The sequence below is a fragment of the Salmo salar genome, chromosome 13 (assembly GCF_965601325.2).
Source record: "Salmo salar chromosome 13, fSalSal1, whole genome shotgun sequence".
Lineage (NCBI taxonomy): Eukaryota > Metazoa > Chordata > Actinopteri > Salmoniformes > Salmonidae > Salmo > Salmo salar.
Genome location: NC_138303.1, coordinates 37,066,557 through 37,083,533, shown reverse-complemented (window position 1 = coordinate 37,083,533; position 16,977 = coordinate 37,066,557). Strand labels below are relative to the sequence as shown.

Genomic DNA, 16,977 nt, shown 5'->3' with positions numbered 1-16,977 from the left:
CGTTCCTTAAAGCAAGGCCATGCTCTGCTCAAAGCAGTCCTTTCCCATGCTGAAACCACAGGGACCACAGAGTTTGAGTGTGTCTTAGTGAGACACGCACAGAGAGAGGAAGATATGAGTGTTAATTAACATAATCCGTTGATGATTACTGGGTGAAGGTCCTCACAGCAAAGATAGTGTCTTGTGCACTCAGCACACTCCGACACAGACCAGGACGTAGTTTTGTTCATATAGCTACCTTTCCAGATTCAAGGGACCCATTCATCATTTCACCTGATAACATTGTCAACACCACATCAACAGAGTGCCAGTCCTAACAGAGATGCTGTACATTGTCTTGTACAGCAGGTATGATGCTGTGTGTGGTACCTCATCCAGGCCTGTACCTTGTACTTGCGGAAGGCAGTTTGGACCAGACGCGCGGCCTCGTACAGCTCCCTCTGCTCAGGGTCGGACAGGGTGAGCTGGGCCAGGTCTCTCTCCACCTTGCTGTTGGAGGCCTGGAGGAACTCGCTCCAGTCGGCCGGGGGGGGCAGGGTGGGCCTCTCCATGGACCCCTCCCTCAGTGGAGAACCCTGTGGGCTGTGGCTGGGGTTGGAGGACGGAGCGAGAGGCTCACTGTACAGGGATCTGGAGGAAGACAGAGAGGGAGGGGCAGTGGGTGGGAGGTGACAGTTTAAAAAGTAATCAGATAAGCATTGTTGACAGAAAATGTAGTACCAATACACTACTGCTATGCCATGCACAGGAAATCTTCTGCAAAACATTTATGGTCAGTTTCCCAGATCAGAATTAAGCCTACATATTCTCCATTCAGCATGCTTTTTAGACTAGGTATAAACCAGACCAGATCACATTCAGTCCAGAGTGTGGCTCTGCTGTGTTGCTCACCGTAGATGTATAATGCTGGGCAGCTGTTCCACGTCTCCGAGGTAACTGGCCAACCAGCTCATGGTGTTGCTGACCCCAGTACTGTCCAGGGGCACCCCGTCCAGGGCCACAAAGTTCTCCCTCTTGATCCTCTCTGGGGTCGCCTCAATGATGTGCTCTGCCAGAGTCATCATGTTCACCTGCAGGGGGAGAATCCCCCAGGATTGAGTATACTGCAGATCACACACTTAGCACATTGGTACCTTATTGTCTGCCGGTTTGTTCTGTTGCTTTACAATGACGTGCTTTTTGGTTCCGGTGCATCACAATGTTGCAGGAAGGATGCGTCACTACGTCCCCATTTCATCTTAGATGTTTCCACATTATGAGTTTGCAAGTTTAGAATGACTTCTAAGAAACAATGAACATTAAACATGACAACGATCGTGATCGTGACAATGAAGACAATGGTTGTTATTGTTGTGCTTCCCTCCTCTGCCCCTCATCTCACAGGCTCAGCCTCAGTGTGACTGTGATGGATGGCAGAGGGCTCTCTTGGCTGTGAAAGCCGATCAATGGATGGAGTTTATTATGTGGTGATGGAGGTCCACACACTGCCGGGGAGGCCTAGGATCCCTCTGTGTATGTGGGTGTGTGTGCGTTGACTTCACACGTCAGGGGATCCAGTGGCACGGCCCAACAGAGCTGCCAGCGGTCAATCTCAATCTTCTTGTCATGTATATTCACTGGTAGTTCAGATCTATAGACGTGAGGTCGATACTATGGCGTGCTATGGATATAGTGTTGTCTGGTAAACAAGTGTGAATGTACGTGCAATGAGCAGGCCAATAGACAGGGTTGGCAGTGCAGTGAGTGGTAAACAGTAGAGTCACTGTCTTGAGTAAATATATGGTAAAAAGCAACTATCTCCAGTAAAGATATGATAAAGAGTAACTAGAGTAAAGAGACAGTAGAGACTAGGGTGAGTTAACTGACCTGCAGGTCATTCATCTGTGTCATACAGTCCTGGTTCTCCAGATCTTCTCTGTAGGACAGCAGCTCCGTGCTCACCATCTCTCTCTCAGCCATCACCAGCATGTTCCCCAGCTGTTCCCTCTGTCTCAGCCTGCTAGCCAGCTTCTCCTTTCCCAGGCTGCTGCCCCCAGAGCCCCCCGAGCCCTTCCTGCCTGAGCCCCCACTGGAGAAACCCTCCCTGGAGCGCCACTTGGCTCCCCCAGCTTCTCCAGCACTTCCCCCACCGGAGAGGCTCTTGTCTGGGCCGAGGCCCTCATGGGACAGGCTCTTGGGGCTGAAGGACAGCTTGTGTAGCTGCTGCTGCTCCAGGCTCAGTGGGACAGACATGGCCTTGTCGGGCCGGACCTGGAACATCTCTGGGTTGGGCTTGTGTTTCTTGGCCAGGGGCAGGTCTCGCTGGCACTCACTGCTGTAGTAGTTGGAGGGCTCGGATCGCGGCCTTCTCAAGTCTGCAGAAGGGATACAAGATACTATTTTAGAGACATTTAAACAAACAATATTTCCAAAATGTTTTTGTCTAAAGCTCTTTTCTATTGTCCCTTTACCCCACTGCTACCAGTGTGGGGCCTCAGTTACTGCCTCTCCTGTCCTCCAGTCTGCTCTGACCTGGGTTGAGGTTGCTCGAGGTGGTCGTGGCCGTGGTGGCGCCTCCTTTCTTCCCGCCGGGCGCCATCACGCCGTCGCTGGCCCATGTGACCATCCAGCTGTCTGAGGTGGGAGCGTCGTGGGGGGTGGGGGAGAAGGACATGCGTGTGTTGGGGGGAAGAGGTGCAGGGGGCTGCTGTTCCTCTCTCTGCAGCTGCTCCAGACACTCGGCCAGCTTGGTGTGGCCGCGGGAGCGGGCGATGGACAGGGGCAGGCGTCCCAGGGAGTCAGGGATGGCAAGGGCCCGTCGGTCCCATTTATACAGGACCACTGCCGCTTCCAGGTGACCTAGGGCACACGCCCACATCTGGAGAAAAGACAGCAGTGGCACAGGTCACAGGTCAGAGGAAAGGTGCCAGCATGCCTGTGGTCATTTACATTCTTGGAAAAGTTCATCTTACAATTGAATGATTTATGAAGGTCTGCAGCGTTTGAAAGGCTTTATGGAAGACTCCTGCAATGGTTTCATGAGATACAGCTCTCTATATCTTACCAGAGGGGTGCAGGAGAAGTGGTCCACATTGAGGGGGTCTACCTCCAACTCCAGGTCAATGCTGTCTGCATGCTTGGTGCTGTTGGAGGATAGAACAGAACACTGTACTCCCGGACTGAACTACCTCTGGCTAAAACACAACATTATCTACATAGATTAAAACTTTATTTACACGTTTTTAATACAGTATTTCCTGGTCCTAAACCAGTTCCATAATAGATATTTATATGTCCCAAGGTCACTCTGTATATTTCTTTGATAAACAGACAATCAGAGGTCTCTGAGGTTCTCACTCACCGCCACTTGATGAGTGTCTGGATGAGGGTGGCGTAGCCCTGCCCAGCGGCCAGGTGAAGCAGGGTCATGCCCCTGAAGGTCTTGGAGTGGATCAGGTGTTTGGACTTGGCCCAGCAGGCCCGGTTCATCATCTTCTCACACACCACCACCACACGGCTCTCAAAGCTGCTGCCAGCCTGACCCTGCCCTGACACACACTGACAACACACAAACACAACACTTGACTTCTCAAACAGAAACAAACAGTACGTTTCTATATCGCTGAATACATCACAAAGACATTGCTCCATCAATGAAAAATAGTATGATTTACTTTACCTGTGTCTGGCTGTTGTTACCACCACCACCTCCTCCTCCACCTGCTCCTGCTCCTCCTCCTGCACCTCCTCCACTGCTCTGCTGATGATGGGAGGCCATCTCTGCCATCCGTCTCTCCATCTGCTCCAGGCGCTCCAGGATGGACATTCTGAACTGGTTATCTGCAACATAGACACATAACACACGTCAGCATCCATAGACCTACAGTATGGTCATCAGTGAAACCCAGCACTATGGTGCAATATGGTGCCTATGAAGGCATCTGTATAAATCAGAAGGTATCTGCAACCAAGACACATAAACACGTCGAACAATAACATCAATCATTAACTTCAGCACCACAATTGCCTTTTCTTAAATAACCTTTAAGGCCCATCAATCTTGTGCTAATTGCTGCATGCACACTAATTCAGTCATTCATAAATATGCTTTTTTCCTTTAGTAATCTGGACTGGAGGATTGACCAGCGAGTGGATGGAGGCTTGGTGAAAGTGTCCACCCCTGCACACACACACACACACACACACACACACACACACACACACACACACACACACACACACACGGTCCTAGACACTCTCTGAGGAGAGTCTGCAGATGGACTCTCTCTCCTACTGATGAACTAACTCTAGTCCATTATGACAGAGTTGATCATTCCTGCTGTGTTCTGCCTCTCTTGGCCACATAACACTACCTTTGGCTTATACGGTAGGAGGAGCTGAGAGCCACTGTACAAAATCACTCAACAAGCACTCGTCCATAGTCCTTGAGAAAGGCTTTCCATAGATGGACAGATGGAGGCTAATAGGCTGTACAGTTACTAAATGCTGCTGGCAAATAGTTTTCCAACCATGAGCAGTGTTAACCAACAAATCTACAATGTGGACTGAAAGAAATGCTTCTGGAATTACTGTTCAAAACATAATAAATACTGACTCATCTAAAAGTGCTGAATGCCATAACAATGAATTACAAGCATACAGAAAATTGCATGCTTACAGTATATTTTATGCTTGAAGCCACACAAGTAAAATCAAATGATGATGACTAATTGGGGGAAAAACGAGTGGGTAGTGGGTAATGGGTAGTGTGTAATTGGTAGTGGGTAATGGGTATTGGGTAATGGGTAATTGGTAATAGGTAGTGGGTAATGGGTAGTGGGTAATTGGTAATGGGTAATCGGTAATTGGTAATGGGTAGTGAGTAATTGGTAATGGGTAATAGGTAATGGGTAGTGGGTAATTGGTAGTGGGTAGTGGGTAATTGGTAATGGGTAGTGGGTAATGGTTAGTGGGTAATGGGTAGTGGGTAATTGGTAATGAGTAGTGGGTAATGGTTAGTGGGTAATTGTAATGGGTAGTGGGTAATGGGTAATGGTTAGTGGGTAATGGGTAATGGGTAGTGGGTAATGGGTAGTGGGTAATTGGTAATGGGTAGTGGGTAATTGGTCATGGGTAATGGGTAGTGGGTAATGGGTAGTGGGTAATTGCTAGTGGGTAGTGGGTAATTGGTAATGGGTAATGGTTAGTGGGTAATTGTAATGGGTAGTGGGTAGTGGGTAATTGGTAATGGGTAGTGGATAATGGGTAGTGGGTAATGAGTAGTGGGTAATTGGTAGTGGGTAATGGGTAGTGGGTAATGGGTAGTGGGAAATGGGTAGTGGGTAATGGGTAGTAGGTAATTGGTAGTGGGTAATGGTAATTGGTAGTGGGTAATTGGTAATGGGTAGTAGGTAATTGGTAATGGGTAATGGTTAGTGGGTAATGGTTAGTGGGTAATGGTTAGTGGGTAATTGTAATGGGTAGTGGGTAGTGGGTAATGGGTAGTGGTTAATTGGTAATGGGTAGTGGGTAATGGGTAGTGGGTAATGGGTCATGGGTAGTGGGTCATGGGTAGTGGGTAATGGGTAGTGGGTAATGGTTAGTGGGTAATGGGTAGTGGGAAATGGGTAGTGGGTAATTGGTAATGGGTAGTGGGTAATTGGTAATGGGTAGTGAGTAATTGGTAATGGGTAATAGGTAATGGGTAGTGGGTAATTGGTAGTGGGTAATTGGTAATGGGTAGTGGGTAATGGTTAGTGGGTAATGGGTAGTGGGTAATTGGTAATGGGTAGTGGGTAATTGGAAATGGTTAGTGGGTAGTGGGTAATGGTTAGTGGGTAATGGTAATGGGTAGTGGGTAATGGCTAGTGGGTAATGGGTAGTGGGTTATGGGTAATTGGTCATGGGTAATTGGTCATGGGTAATGGGTAGTGGGTAATGGGTAGTGGCTAATTGCTAGTGGGTAATTGGTAGTGGGTAATTGGTAATGGGTAGTGGGTAATGGTTAGTGGGTAATGGGTAGTGGGTAATTGGTAATGGTTAGTGGGTAATGGTTAGTGGGTAATGGGTAGTGGGTAATTGGTAATGGGTAGTGGGTAATTGGTAATGGGTAGTGGGTAATTGGTCATGGGTAATGAGTAGTGGGTAATGGGTAATTGCTAGTGGGTAGTGGGTAATTGGTAGTGGGTAATTGGTAATGGGTAATTGGTCATGGGTAATGGTTAGTGGGTAATAAGTAGTGGGTAATGGGTAGTGGGTAATTGGTAATGGGTAGTGGGTAATTGGTCATGGGTAATGGGTAGTGGGTAATGGGTAGTGGGTAATTGCTAGTGGGTAGTGGGTAATTGGTAGTGGGTAATTGGTAATGGGTAATGGTTAGTGGGTAATGGTTAGTGGGTAATTGTAATGGGTAGTGGGTAATGGGTAGTGGTTAATTGGTAATGGGTAGTGGGTAATTGGTAGTGGGTCATGGGTAATGGGTCATGGGTAGTGGGTAATGGGTAGTAGGTAATGGGTATTGGGTAATTGGTAGTGGGTAATGGGTAGTGGATAATGGGTTGTGGGTAATGGTTAGTGGACAATTGGTAATGGGTAATGGGTAAAGGGTAATTGGTAGTGGGTAATGGTTAGTGGGTAATGGGTAGTGGGTAAAGGGTAATTGGTAGTGGGTAATGGGTAGTGGGTAATTGGTAGTGGGTAATTGGTAGTGGGTAATTGCTAGTGGGTAGTGGGTAATTGCTAGTGGGTAATTGGTAATGGGTAGTGGGTAATGGTTAGTGGGTAATGGCTAGTGGGTAATTGGTAATGGGTAGTGGGTAATTGGTAATGGTTAGTGGGTAGTGGGTAATGGTTAGTGGGTAATTGTAATGGGTAGTGGGTAATGGTTAGTGGGTAATGGGTAGTGGGTAATGGGTAGTGGGTAATTGGTAATGGGTAGTGGGTATTGGGTAGTGGGTAATGGGTAGTGGTCATGGGTAGTGGGTAATGGGTCATGGGTAATGGGTAGTAGGTAATGGGTATTGGGTAATTGGTAGTGGGTAATGGGTAGTGGGTAATGGGTAGTAGGTAATTGGTAGTGGGTAATTGGTAGTGGGTAGTGGGTAATTGCTAGTGGGTAGTGGGTAATTGCTAGTGGGTAATTGGTAATGGGTAGTGGGTAATGGTTAGTGGGTAATGGGTAGTGGGTAATTGGTAATGGGTAGTGGGTAATTGGTAATGGTTAGTGGGTAGTGGGTAATTGGTAATGGGTAGTGGTAATTGGTAATGGTTAGTGGATAGTGGGTAATGGTTAGTGGGTAATTGTAATGGGTAGTGGGTAATGGGTAATGGTTAGTGGGTAATGGGTAATGGGTAGTGGGTAATGGGTAGTGGGTAATTGGTAATGGGTAGTGGGTAATTGGTCATGGGTAATGGGTAGTGAGTAATGGGTAGTGGGTAATTGGTAATGGGTAGTGGGTAATTGGTAATGGGTAGTGGGTAATTGGTAATGGGTAATTGGTAATGGGTAATGGTTAGTGGGTAATGGTTAGTGGGTAATGGTTAGTGGGTAATGGGTAGTGGGTAAAGGGTAAAGGGTAATTGGTAGTGGGTAATGGGTAGTGGGTAAAGGGTAATGGGTAGTGGGTAGTGGGTAAAGGGTAATTGGTAGTGGGTAATGGGTAGTGGGTAATGGGTAGTGGGTAATGGTTAGTGGGTAATGGGTAATGGGTAGTGGGTAAAGGGTAATTGGTAGTGGGTAATGGGTAGTGGGTAATGGTTGGAGTATGACTGCACTCACTGCTCTCCATCAGTTGACCTGCAGTTAATGTGCTTTAGTCCATTACACCACCATTTAGAAGAGAGCTCTATGTTCAAACACACATACACACGGACACACTCATCCACACACACAGACAGACACACAGATGTACACACACAGACAGACCCACACGCACACATCCACACACACAGACAGACACACACATGCACACACACACAGACAGACACACACGCACACATCCACACACACAGACAGACACACACATGCACACACACAGACAGACACACACGCACACATCCACACACACAGACAGACACACACATGCACACACATCCACACACACAGACAGACACACATATGCACACACATCCACACACACTCACATGCACACAAACGCACACACACAGACCGATGTGCACAGATTGTGGGATGGGCACAGTGAGTCCATTGCAGTAGGGAAGGCAGGCAGGGAAGGAGTGTGGAACACTGCATTAGCATTCCTCATTTAGCCACAGTGAGGCTGTTTCTGTGGCAACCTGCTACCGAGCGGTAACTAAGCGACAGGAATATGCCTGTCTGTGTATGGTTCCTTCCTCCCCGCGGCATTGGCTTATTGATGAATGGGAAGAGGAAGACTCGGCGCACGAGTAGAAAACGGGGCAGAAAATCCCACAATGGAAAAACTACAAACATACATACATGTACATCTATTCTCCATCACTATGTTACAATAACGATCGTACATTATCTTCCTGAGGGGACACTGCAGTAACAACGTAATGACTTCCTAAGTGGGGAGCCGTCACAGCAGCGTCCCTGTGACATTTCCACTACTGGCGTTTCCTGGCAGTCAGTCTCAGGCAGAAGCTCTCCGCCCTTCAGGGAGTGAATGTCATGCTTGCGTTCACTATAAGTCAAGTAATTGTTACTGTTAAAGGAAAAAACATACAGCCAGTAAATTACTTCTATCACTGATGATGTGTAGTAGATCTAGAAAATACAATGGACGTTCATCCCACATACACACCATCCTTATGTCTCTCCCCAGCTCTCATCCTGTCAGCAGCCATTGCTAACACTTAAATTACAACACCCCCCCATAGTGCTAGCTTTCATCACCTCTCCATAGGCGGCTACGGGCAAAGTGATGATGAGGGCTGCAGAGGTGCATCAGCCAGCTCATACCCTAGTGGTGGGGGGGGGAAGGGTCACAGGGGTTAAGTAGGTCACAACCCTGCAGCATTTCTAGGCACCAGGGGTATGCTCTCTGAGAGGGGAAGGCTGAGAGAGGGAGAGAGAGGGAGAGAGACGGTGGCAGGACGAGAGGACTCTCTTTGTTCAGACCCAGTGCTGCAGTGTGCTGCAGTGCAGATGATGTCATCTCCACCTGCTGCCTGCTGCTCTGAATGCGATGCACGTATACTGCAGAGGGAGGAGGGAGAGAGCACAGAGCGGGAGGGATGGAGGGAGGGAGGGAGCATGCATCCAGCCAAACAGAACTACAACAACACTCTAACATCACCAACAGCCTCCCTTGTGCCTTGTTCCTCCCTCTCTTGACAGTGTGTAATAGAAGACGTCTACACTGGTCACTAAGGCTGCAGTGCCACAGAGCTCTGACTGACAGGGAGCCTGGCACATCATATGAACAGTAGCTGACTAATCACTTACCCCAGAAAACACATGCAGACATGTATTAGCTGACAAACAGGAGCTGCTCAAACTGGGTTTGTGTGTTTGAGTGAACAACGGTTTTGTTTCAAATCAAATGAAGGACAGGCCAACATATTCTCATTCTACATGCTGCTTCATCCTATACAGCTATGGCTGACAGTTTTAAATACACTACACAACCCCTTAAATGGTTAAGTGAGAAGGGAACAAAAGCACTAGCATAAACACTTCAGGTATAGTCTAAAGCTTCTAGTAATGTGTATGAGGACTTGAGCCACAGGTTTGGAGCAGCACAGTAGAGGACAGCTCTCTGTCTTAGCCCAGGGACATGAGGACAGGCCACTATCTATTTCACTGCAGATACACACTGCCCAGGTTGAGAAGGCGCAAGACAGGTATACACACACACAAACGCGCAAACACACTAACTATGTGATAGACCGGGCAAACCAGGTTCAAGCATTTATTTGCAGTAAATTAGCTCTCAATGTATAATGTAGTAGCATGGAGTGGAAGGTACATGGAAGGCCACAGGAGACTAGTTAGGCATCAATGATGAATATTCTACACTTTTAGTACAAATACTGAGTCTCAATGGTCTGGATGCCAGGCTAACAATACAGAGTCACAATGGTCTGGATACCAGGCTAACAATACTGAGTCACAATGGTGTGGATGCCAGGCTAACAATACTGAGTCTCAATGGTCTGGATGCCAGGTTAACAATACTGAGTCACAATGGTCTGGATGCCAGGCTAACAATACTGAGTCACAATGGTCTGGATGCCAGGCTAACAATACTGAGTCTCAATGGTCTGGATACCAGGCTAACAATACTGAGTCACAATGGTCTGGATGCCAGGCTAACAATACTGAGTCACAATGGTCTGGATGCCAGGCTAACAATACTGAGTCTCAATGGTGTGGATGCCAGGCTAACAATACTGAGTCACAATGGTCTGGATGCCAGGCTAACAATACTGAGTCACAATGGTCTGGATGCCAGGCTAACAATACTGAGTCACAATAGTCTGGATACCAGGCTAACAATACTGAGTCTCAATGGTCTGGATGCCAGGCTAACAATACTGAGTCACAATGGTCTGGATGCCAGGCTAACAATACTGAGTCACAATGGTCTGGATGCCAGGCTAACAATACTGAGTCACAATATTCTGGATGCCAGGCTAACAATACTGAGTCTCAATGGTCTGGATACCAGGCTAACAATACTGAGTCTCAATGGTCTGGATGCCAGGCTAACAATACTGAGTCACAATGGTCTGGATGCCAGGCTAACAATACTGAGTCACAATGGTCTGGATGCCAGGCTAACAATACTGAGTCACAATGGTCTGGATGCCAGGCTAACAATACTGAGTCACAATGGTCTGGATGCCAGGCTAACAATACTGAGTCACAATGGTCTGGATGCCAGGCTAACAATACTGAGTCTCAATGGCCTGGATACCAGGCTAACAATACTGAGTCACAATGGTCTGGATACCAGGCTAACAATACTGAGTCACAATGGTCTGGATGCCAGGCTAACAATACTGAGTGACAATGGTCTGGATGCCAGGCTAACAATACTGAGTCTCAATGGTCTGGATGCCAGGCTAACAATACTGAGTCACAATGGTCTGGATGCCAGGCTAACAATACTGAGTCACAATGGTCTGGATACCAGGCTAACAATACTGAGTCACAATGGTCTGGATGCCAGGCTAACAATACTGAGTCTCAATGGTCTGGATGCCAGGCTAACAATACTGAGTCACAATGGTCTGGATGCCAGGCTAACAATACTGAGTCTCAATGGTCTGGATGCCAGGCTAACAATACTGAGTCACAATGGTCTGGATGCCAGGCTAACAATACTGAGTCACAATGGTCTGGATGCCAGGCTAACAATACTGAGTCACAATATTCTGGATGCCAGGCTAACAATACTGAGTCTCAATGGCCTGGATACCAGGCTAACAATACTGAGTCTCAATGGTCTGGATACCAGGCTAACAATACTGAGTCACAATGGTCTGGATGCCAGGCTAACAATACTGAGTCTCAATGGCCTGGATACCAGGCTAACAATACTGAGTCACAATAGTCTGGATACCAGGCTAACAATACTGAGTCTCAATGGTCTGGATGCCAGGCTAACAATACTGAGTCACAATGGTCTGGATGCCAGGCTAACAATACTGAGTCACAATGGTCTGGATGCCAGGCTAACAATACTGAGTCTCAATGGTCTGGATGCCAGGCTAACAATACTGAGTCACAATGGTCTGGATGCCAGGCTAACAATACTGAGTCACAATGGTCTGGATGCCAGGCTAACAATACTGAGTCACAATGGTCTGGATGCCAGGCTAACAATACTGAGTCTCAATGGTCTGGATGCCAGGCTAACAATACTGAGTCACAATGGTCTGTATGCCAGGCTAACAATACTGAGTCACAATAGTCTGGATACCAGGCTAACAATACTGAGTCTCAATGGTCTGGATGCCAGGCTAACAATACTGAGTCACAATGGTCTGGATGCCAGGCTAACAATACTGAGTCACAATGGTCTGGATGCCAGGCTAACAATACTGAGTCACAATGGTCTGGATACCAGGCTAACAATACTGAGTCACAATGGTCTGGATGCCAGGCTAACAATACTGAGTCACAATGGTCTGGATACCAGGCTAACAATACTGAGTCACAATGGTCTGGATGCCAGGCTAACAATACTGAGTCTCAATGGCCTGGATACCAGGCTAACAATACTGAGTCACAATGGTCTGGATACCAGGCTAACAATACTGAGTCTCAATGGTCTGGATGCAAGGCTAACAATACTGAGTCACAATGGTCTGGATGCCAGGCTAACAATACTGAGTCACAATGGTCTGGATACCAGGCTAACAATACTGAGTCACAATGGTCTGGATGCCAGGCTAACAATACTGAGTCACAATGGTCTGGATGCCAGGCTAACAATACTGAGTCTCAATGGTCTGGATGCCAGGCTAACAATACTGAGTCACAATGGTCTGGATGCCAGGCTAACAATACTGAGTCACAATGGTCTGGATGCCAGGCTAACAATACTGAGTCACAATATTCTGGATGCCAGGCTAACAATACTGAGTCTCAATGGCCTGGATACCAGGCTAACAATACTGAGTCTCAATGGTCTGGATACCAGGCTAACAATACTGAGTCACAATGGTCTGGATGCCAGGCTAACAATACTGAGTCTCAATGGCCTGGATACCAGGCTAACAATACTGAGTCACAATAGTCTGGATACCAGGCTAACAATACTGAGTCTCAATGGTCTGGATGCCAGGCTAACAATACTGAGTCACAATGGTCTGTATGCCAGGCTAACAATACTGAGTCACAATAGTCTGGATACCAGGCTAACAATACTGAGTCTCAATGGTCTGGATGCCAGGCTAACAATACTGAGTCACAATGGTCTGGATGCCAGGCTAACAATACTGAGTCACAATGGTCTGGATGCCAGGCTAACAATACTGAGTCTCAATGGTCTGGATGCCAGGCTAACAATACTGAGTCACAATGGTCTGGATGCCAGGCTAACAATACTGAGTCTCAATGGTCTGGATGCCAGGCTAACAATACTGAGTCACAATGGTCTGGATGCCAGGCTAACAATACTGAGTCACAATGGTCTGGATGCCAGGCTAACAATACTGAGTCACAATGGTCTGGATGCCAGGCTAACAATACTGAGTCACAATGGTCTGGATGCCAGGCTAACAATACTGAGTCACAATGGTCTGGATGCCAGGCTAACAATACTGAGTCACAATGGTCTGGATGCCAGGCTAACAATACTGAGTCACAATGGTCTGGATGCCAGGCTAACAATACTGAGTCTCAATGGTCTGGATGCCAGGCTAACAATACTGAGTCACAATGGTCTGGATTTAGAGCAGAAGTGTCAGCTGACACCTTCCTCCTCACACACCAACTTGTGGGTCCGTTAATACAGCTCAACCACTGTTCTACAGCTGAACCCCAACATTATCTCTATGTGATTACTGTAGTAAACCCCCACATGTACTGATCTAGAAAGGCTGGGTCCAACCTCTATGTGACTACTGTAGCAAACCCCCACATGTACTGATCTAGAAAGGCTGGGTCCAACCTCTATGTGACTACTGTAGCAAACCCCCACATGTACTGATCTAGAAAGGCTGGGTCCAACCTCTATGTGATTACTGTAGTAAACCACCACATGTACTGATCTAGAAAGGCTGGGTCCAACCTCTATGTGACTACTGTAGCAAACCCCCACATGTACTGATCTAGAAAGGCTGGGTCCAACCTCTATGTGACTACTGTAGCAAACCCCCACATGTACTGATCTAGAAAGGCTGGGTCCAACCTCTATGTGATTACTGTAGCAAACCCCCAAATGTACTGATCTAGAAAGGCTGGGTCCAACCTCTATGTGACTACTGTAGCAAACCCCCACATGTAGTCTAATAGACAAGCTGTGGCTATAGCAAACCCCTGCATGTTCAGTAGTTAGAAAGACTGTGGTCCTACCACCCTCAGAGTCTGTGACTGTGCAGCACATTCTCCTGATTGACAGAAGCTGGTATTTGTGCCTGTCTAAAGGAAGAGGTTGCTAGGCCATCTGGCGCAGGCCCACACAGCTGGGACCCATGGGTACGCTGATAATCAAAGGCTAAGTCGCCTTTCTTCCTTTGGCATAATGACCAGCTTTGTTTGTTCTGTCCATTGTGGCGGGTTTCTTTAATAGGGTTTCCTCTTCCTTCAGCTTGTAATGGATTTATGTGCAGTATTCTTTCTTCTGGACAGAGTATAGGATATTGATGAGAGGTTTGACAAGACCAAAATTTAAAACCACAGAAACAAGTGAATTTTCTTAATTTTTTTAGGAGCGTGCATTTATCTGAAAACATTGACCCCACAAATGTGTCAGCTTGACACAAACAAAGAAACAACAACAAGGGTCGCCATGGGTCAAAATCAGAAGAACACCAGACCTTTCCTATTGAAAACACTACATAGATAGAATCGATGTCCTGTAGTGATTAGAGCAGGTTAGCGTTTTTTGTCATGAATATTGTTCTGGAGGCAGCTCTGCAGAGTGATCACTAGTTGGCACAGCCACCAAGTCATAAATTCAGATTTTAAACCTAACCTTAACCACACTGCTAACCCTAATGCCTAACCCTAACCTTAAATGAAGACCAAAAAGCCATTTTTTTTCATTCATCTTTACAATATAGTCAATTTTTATTTTGGAGCTGACCCATCTAGCAGAAATAGCTCAGTTCTGCCTCAAGGACAAGACTCATCCCAATAAACGTCTACCTGTGTGATTATTGGGGTCAATGAGAGGAAAAGTGCAGTCTGTTGATGCAGCTTTTATTATTGTAATTGTAATGTTGCTTTATGTTATGCTCTATATTATTATGGGGCGGTGGTAGCCCCGAGGTTAGAGATGCGTGCCAGCAACCGGAGGGTTACCGGTTCGGATTCCACTACTGATGGGGGTAAAAATCTGGCGGGGTTGAGCCTGCAACCAGAAGGGTGCCACCTAATGCCAATGTTTCCTTGAGCAAGGAACTAATATTCTCATTGGGCATTGCACAGTGGCTGCCCTCTGCTCCAGCCTCTTCAACCTAGTGTGTGTGTGTGTGTGTGTGTGTGTGTGTGTGTGTGTGTGTGTGTGTGTGTGTGTGTGTGTGTGTGTGTGTGTGTGTGTGTCGGGGGGTGAATCAAAGCAGAAGCAGATAAAAACAGAAGACACATTTCCATCTCGCGTGGACTAATAAAGTTTATCCATCTCTAACCTTGTTTGTAACCCCCGGGACCTTCATCGCACATGAATTTTGCAGGAGAAAATCCATGTTGCATCAATTGCACAGTAATGGTTAGCAAGCACAGTATATATCAGCAGAAAATCAGGATGTAGGCTTCTCACCTTCTCTTGCAACATATTAGTATTGACTAATGTAAAGCAACACATGTTTAGCTGAAGCTTTTCCTCTATCATTGTATTATTCAAGAAACCGACCATTCATGCAACAGGGTTCTTCTACACTCTACAGGATTCTACATACATAACAATAGAGGGGCACACAGCTGCAACAAAAAGCCAATGGATGCTTTATACTTCACACATAAGTCTGTTTAGCGACTCCTAATATGACAGTCCCGCTTGGCAAGGTTGGAAATAAGCTAACCAGGTAGCATGCGCCTGACCTCATGGCATCAGTCCAGCTCCAGAGGTGAAGCATCTCAATTTCAATTCAACGTCAAGACTGACGAGGTACTCTATATTTCAGACTGCTCTGCTCTCACAAGCCCGTGAAATGCCACGAGAAGAGACAACAAAGGGGAATTACTGCTTGGTATCTGCTATTACAGAAAATGACAAATACCTGCTGTGCTCATTACTACACAAAACCTATGATTATATCAAACGTACACCGTAGAATGTAGCAAAGAAGAAATCACACTAGACCTTTACACGTACAGTGACGTCCGACATTATTGACACCCTTGATGATGATGAGAAATAATGACTGTATAAAATATATAATTCAAATACTGAGCTATATTGTATGCTCAGAAAATTGGGGAAATTATATTATTTTATGCTAATAATATTGCTTGGAGAAAGAGATTTTGTTTAACATGAAATAAACATCTAAAAAAAAGTAGGGGTCAAAATTATTGACACCCCTAAAGATTCTTGTAAATAAAGTAGTCAAAAGTTTGGTATTTGGTTCCATATTCCTAGCACGCACATCAAGCTTGTGGCTCTACAAAATTGTCGGATGCATTTGCAGTTCGTTTTGGTTGTGTTTCAGATTATTTTGTGCCCAATTTCTAATTCATGGTAAATAATGTATTATGTCATTTTGGATTCACTTTTATTTTAAATAAAAATAGAATATGTTTCTAAACACTTCTACATTCATGTGGATACTACCCATGATTACAGATAATGCTGAATGAATTGTGAATAATGATGAGTGAGAAAGTTACAGAGGGTCAACGATCATACCTCCATGCTAACCTCCCCTGTTATAGTTAATGGTGAGAGGTTAGCGTGTCTTGTGGGTATGGTCTTTGACCCTCTGTAGCTAGCCCTACAGTATCCTATTCATAAAACCATGAAAATGCTATCCTAAAGAAGAAACATGGAATGACACTATGATAAATGACAACACAATACCCTTATGCAGCTGTATGAAGGCACATCTTACACTTGTTAGTCAGCTAAACAGAAGCAATTTCTTCATTTCTTGTTCTTTCTTAAAACGTTTGGATTGTATTGCTAGATATTACTATACTGTTGGAGCTAGAAACATAAGCGTTTCGCTGCACCTGTGATAATATCTGCAAAACGGTGTATGCAACCAATAAAGGTTGATTTGATTTAAATCACGGCATGTGTCACAGCAATGTAAAGTCATCTGTCTGTATCAGTAATAGTGCTGACTTGTGGTATGATATGACAGCATCTTGGAAAGTAATAGTCCCCCACTGCTATG

At 46.0% G+C, this 16,977-nt stretch overlaps 1 protein-coding gene across 6 annotated transcripts in view; it reads right to left on the bottom strand.

Annotated features, from left to right (window-relative positions):
• Window positions 1–16,977, bottom strand: part of LOC106567259 (calmodulin-binding transcription activator 1) — a 493,378-nt gene that overhangs the window by 10,664 nt on the left and 465,737 nt on the right. For all 6 annotated transcript variants that reach the window (XM_014136342.3, XM_014136343.3, XM_014136344.3 and 3 more), the window contains 7 exons: window positions 3,659–3,819; window positions 3,341–3,537; window positions 3,044–3,122; window positions 2,512–2,857; window positions 1,867–2,354; window positions 892–1,070; window positions 387–630 (listed from right to left, as the gene is read on the bottom strand). In XM_014136342.3, coding sequence (XP_013991817.1) covers window positions 387–630; window positions 892–1,070; window positions 1,867–2,354; window positions 2,512–2,857; window positions 3,044–3,122; window positions 3,341–3,537; window positions 3,659–3,819 — 1,694 coding nt within the window. The remainder of the gene's footprint in view (window positions 1–386; window positions 631–891; window positions 1,071–1,866; window positions 2,355–2,511; window positions 2,858–3,043; window positions 3,123–3,340; window positions 3,538–3,658; window positions 3,820–16,977) is intronic.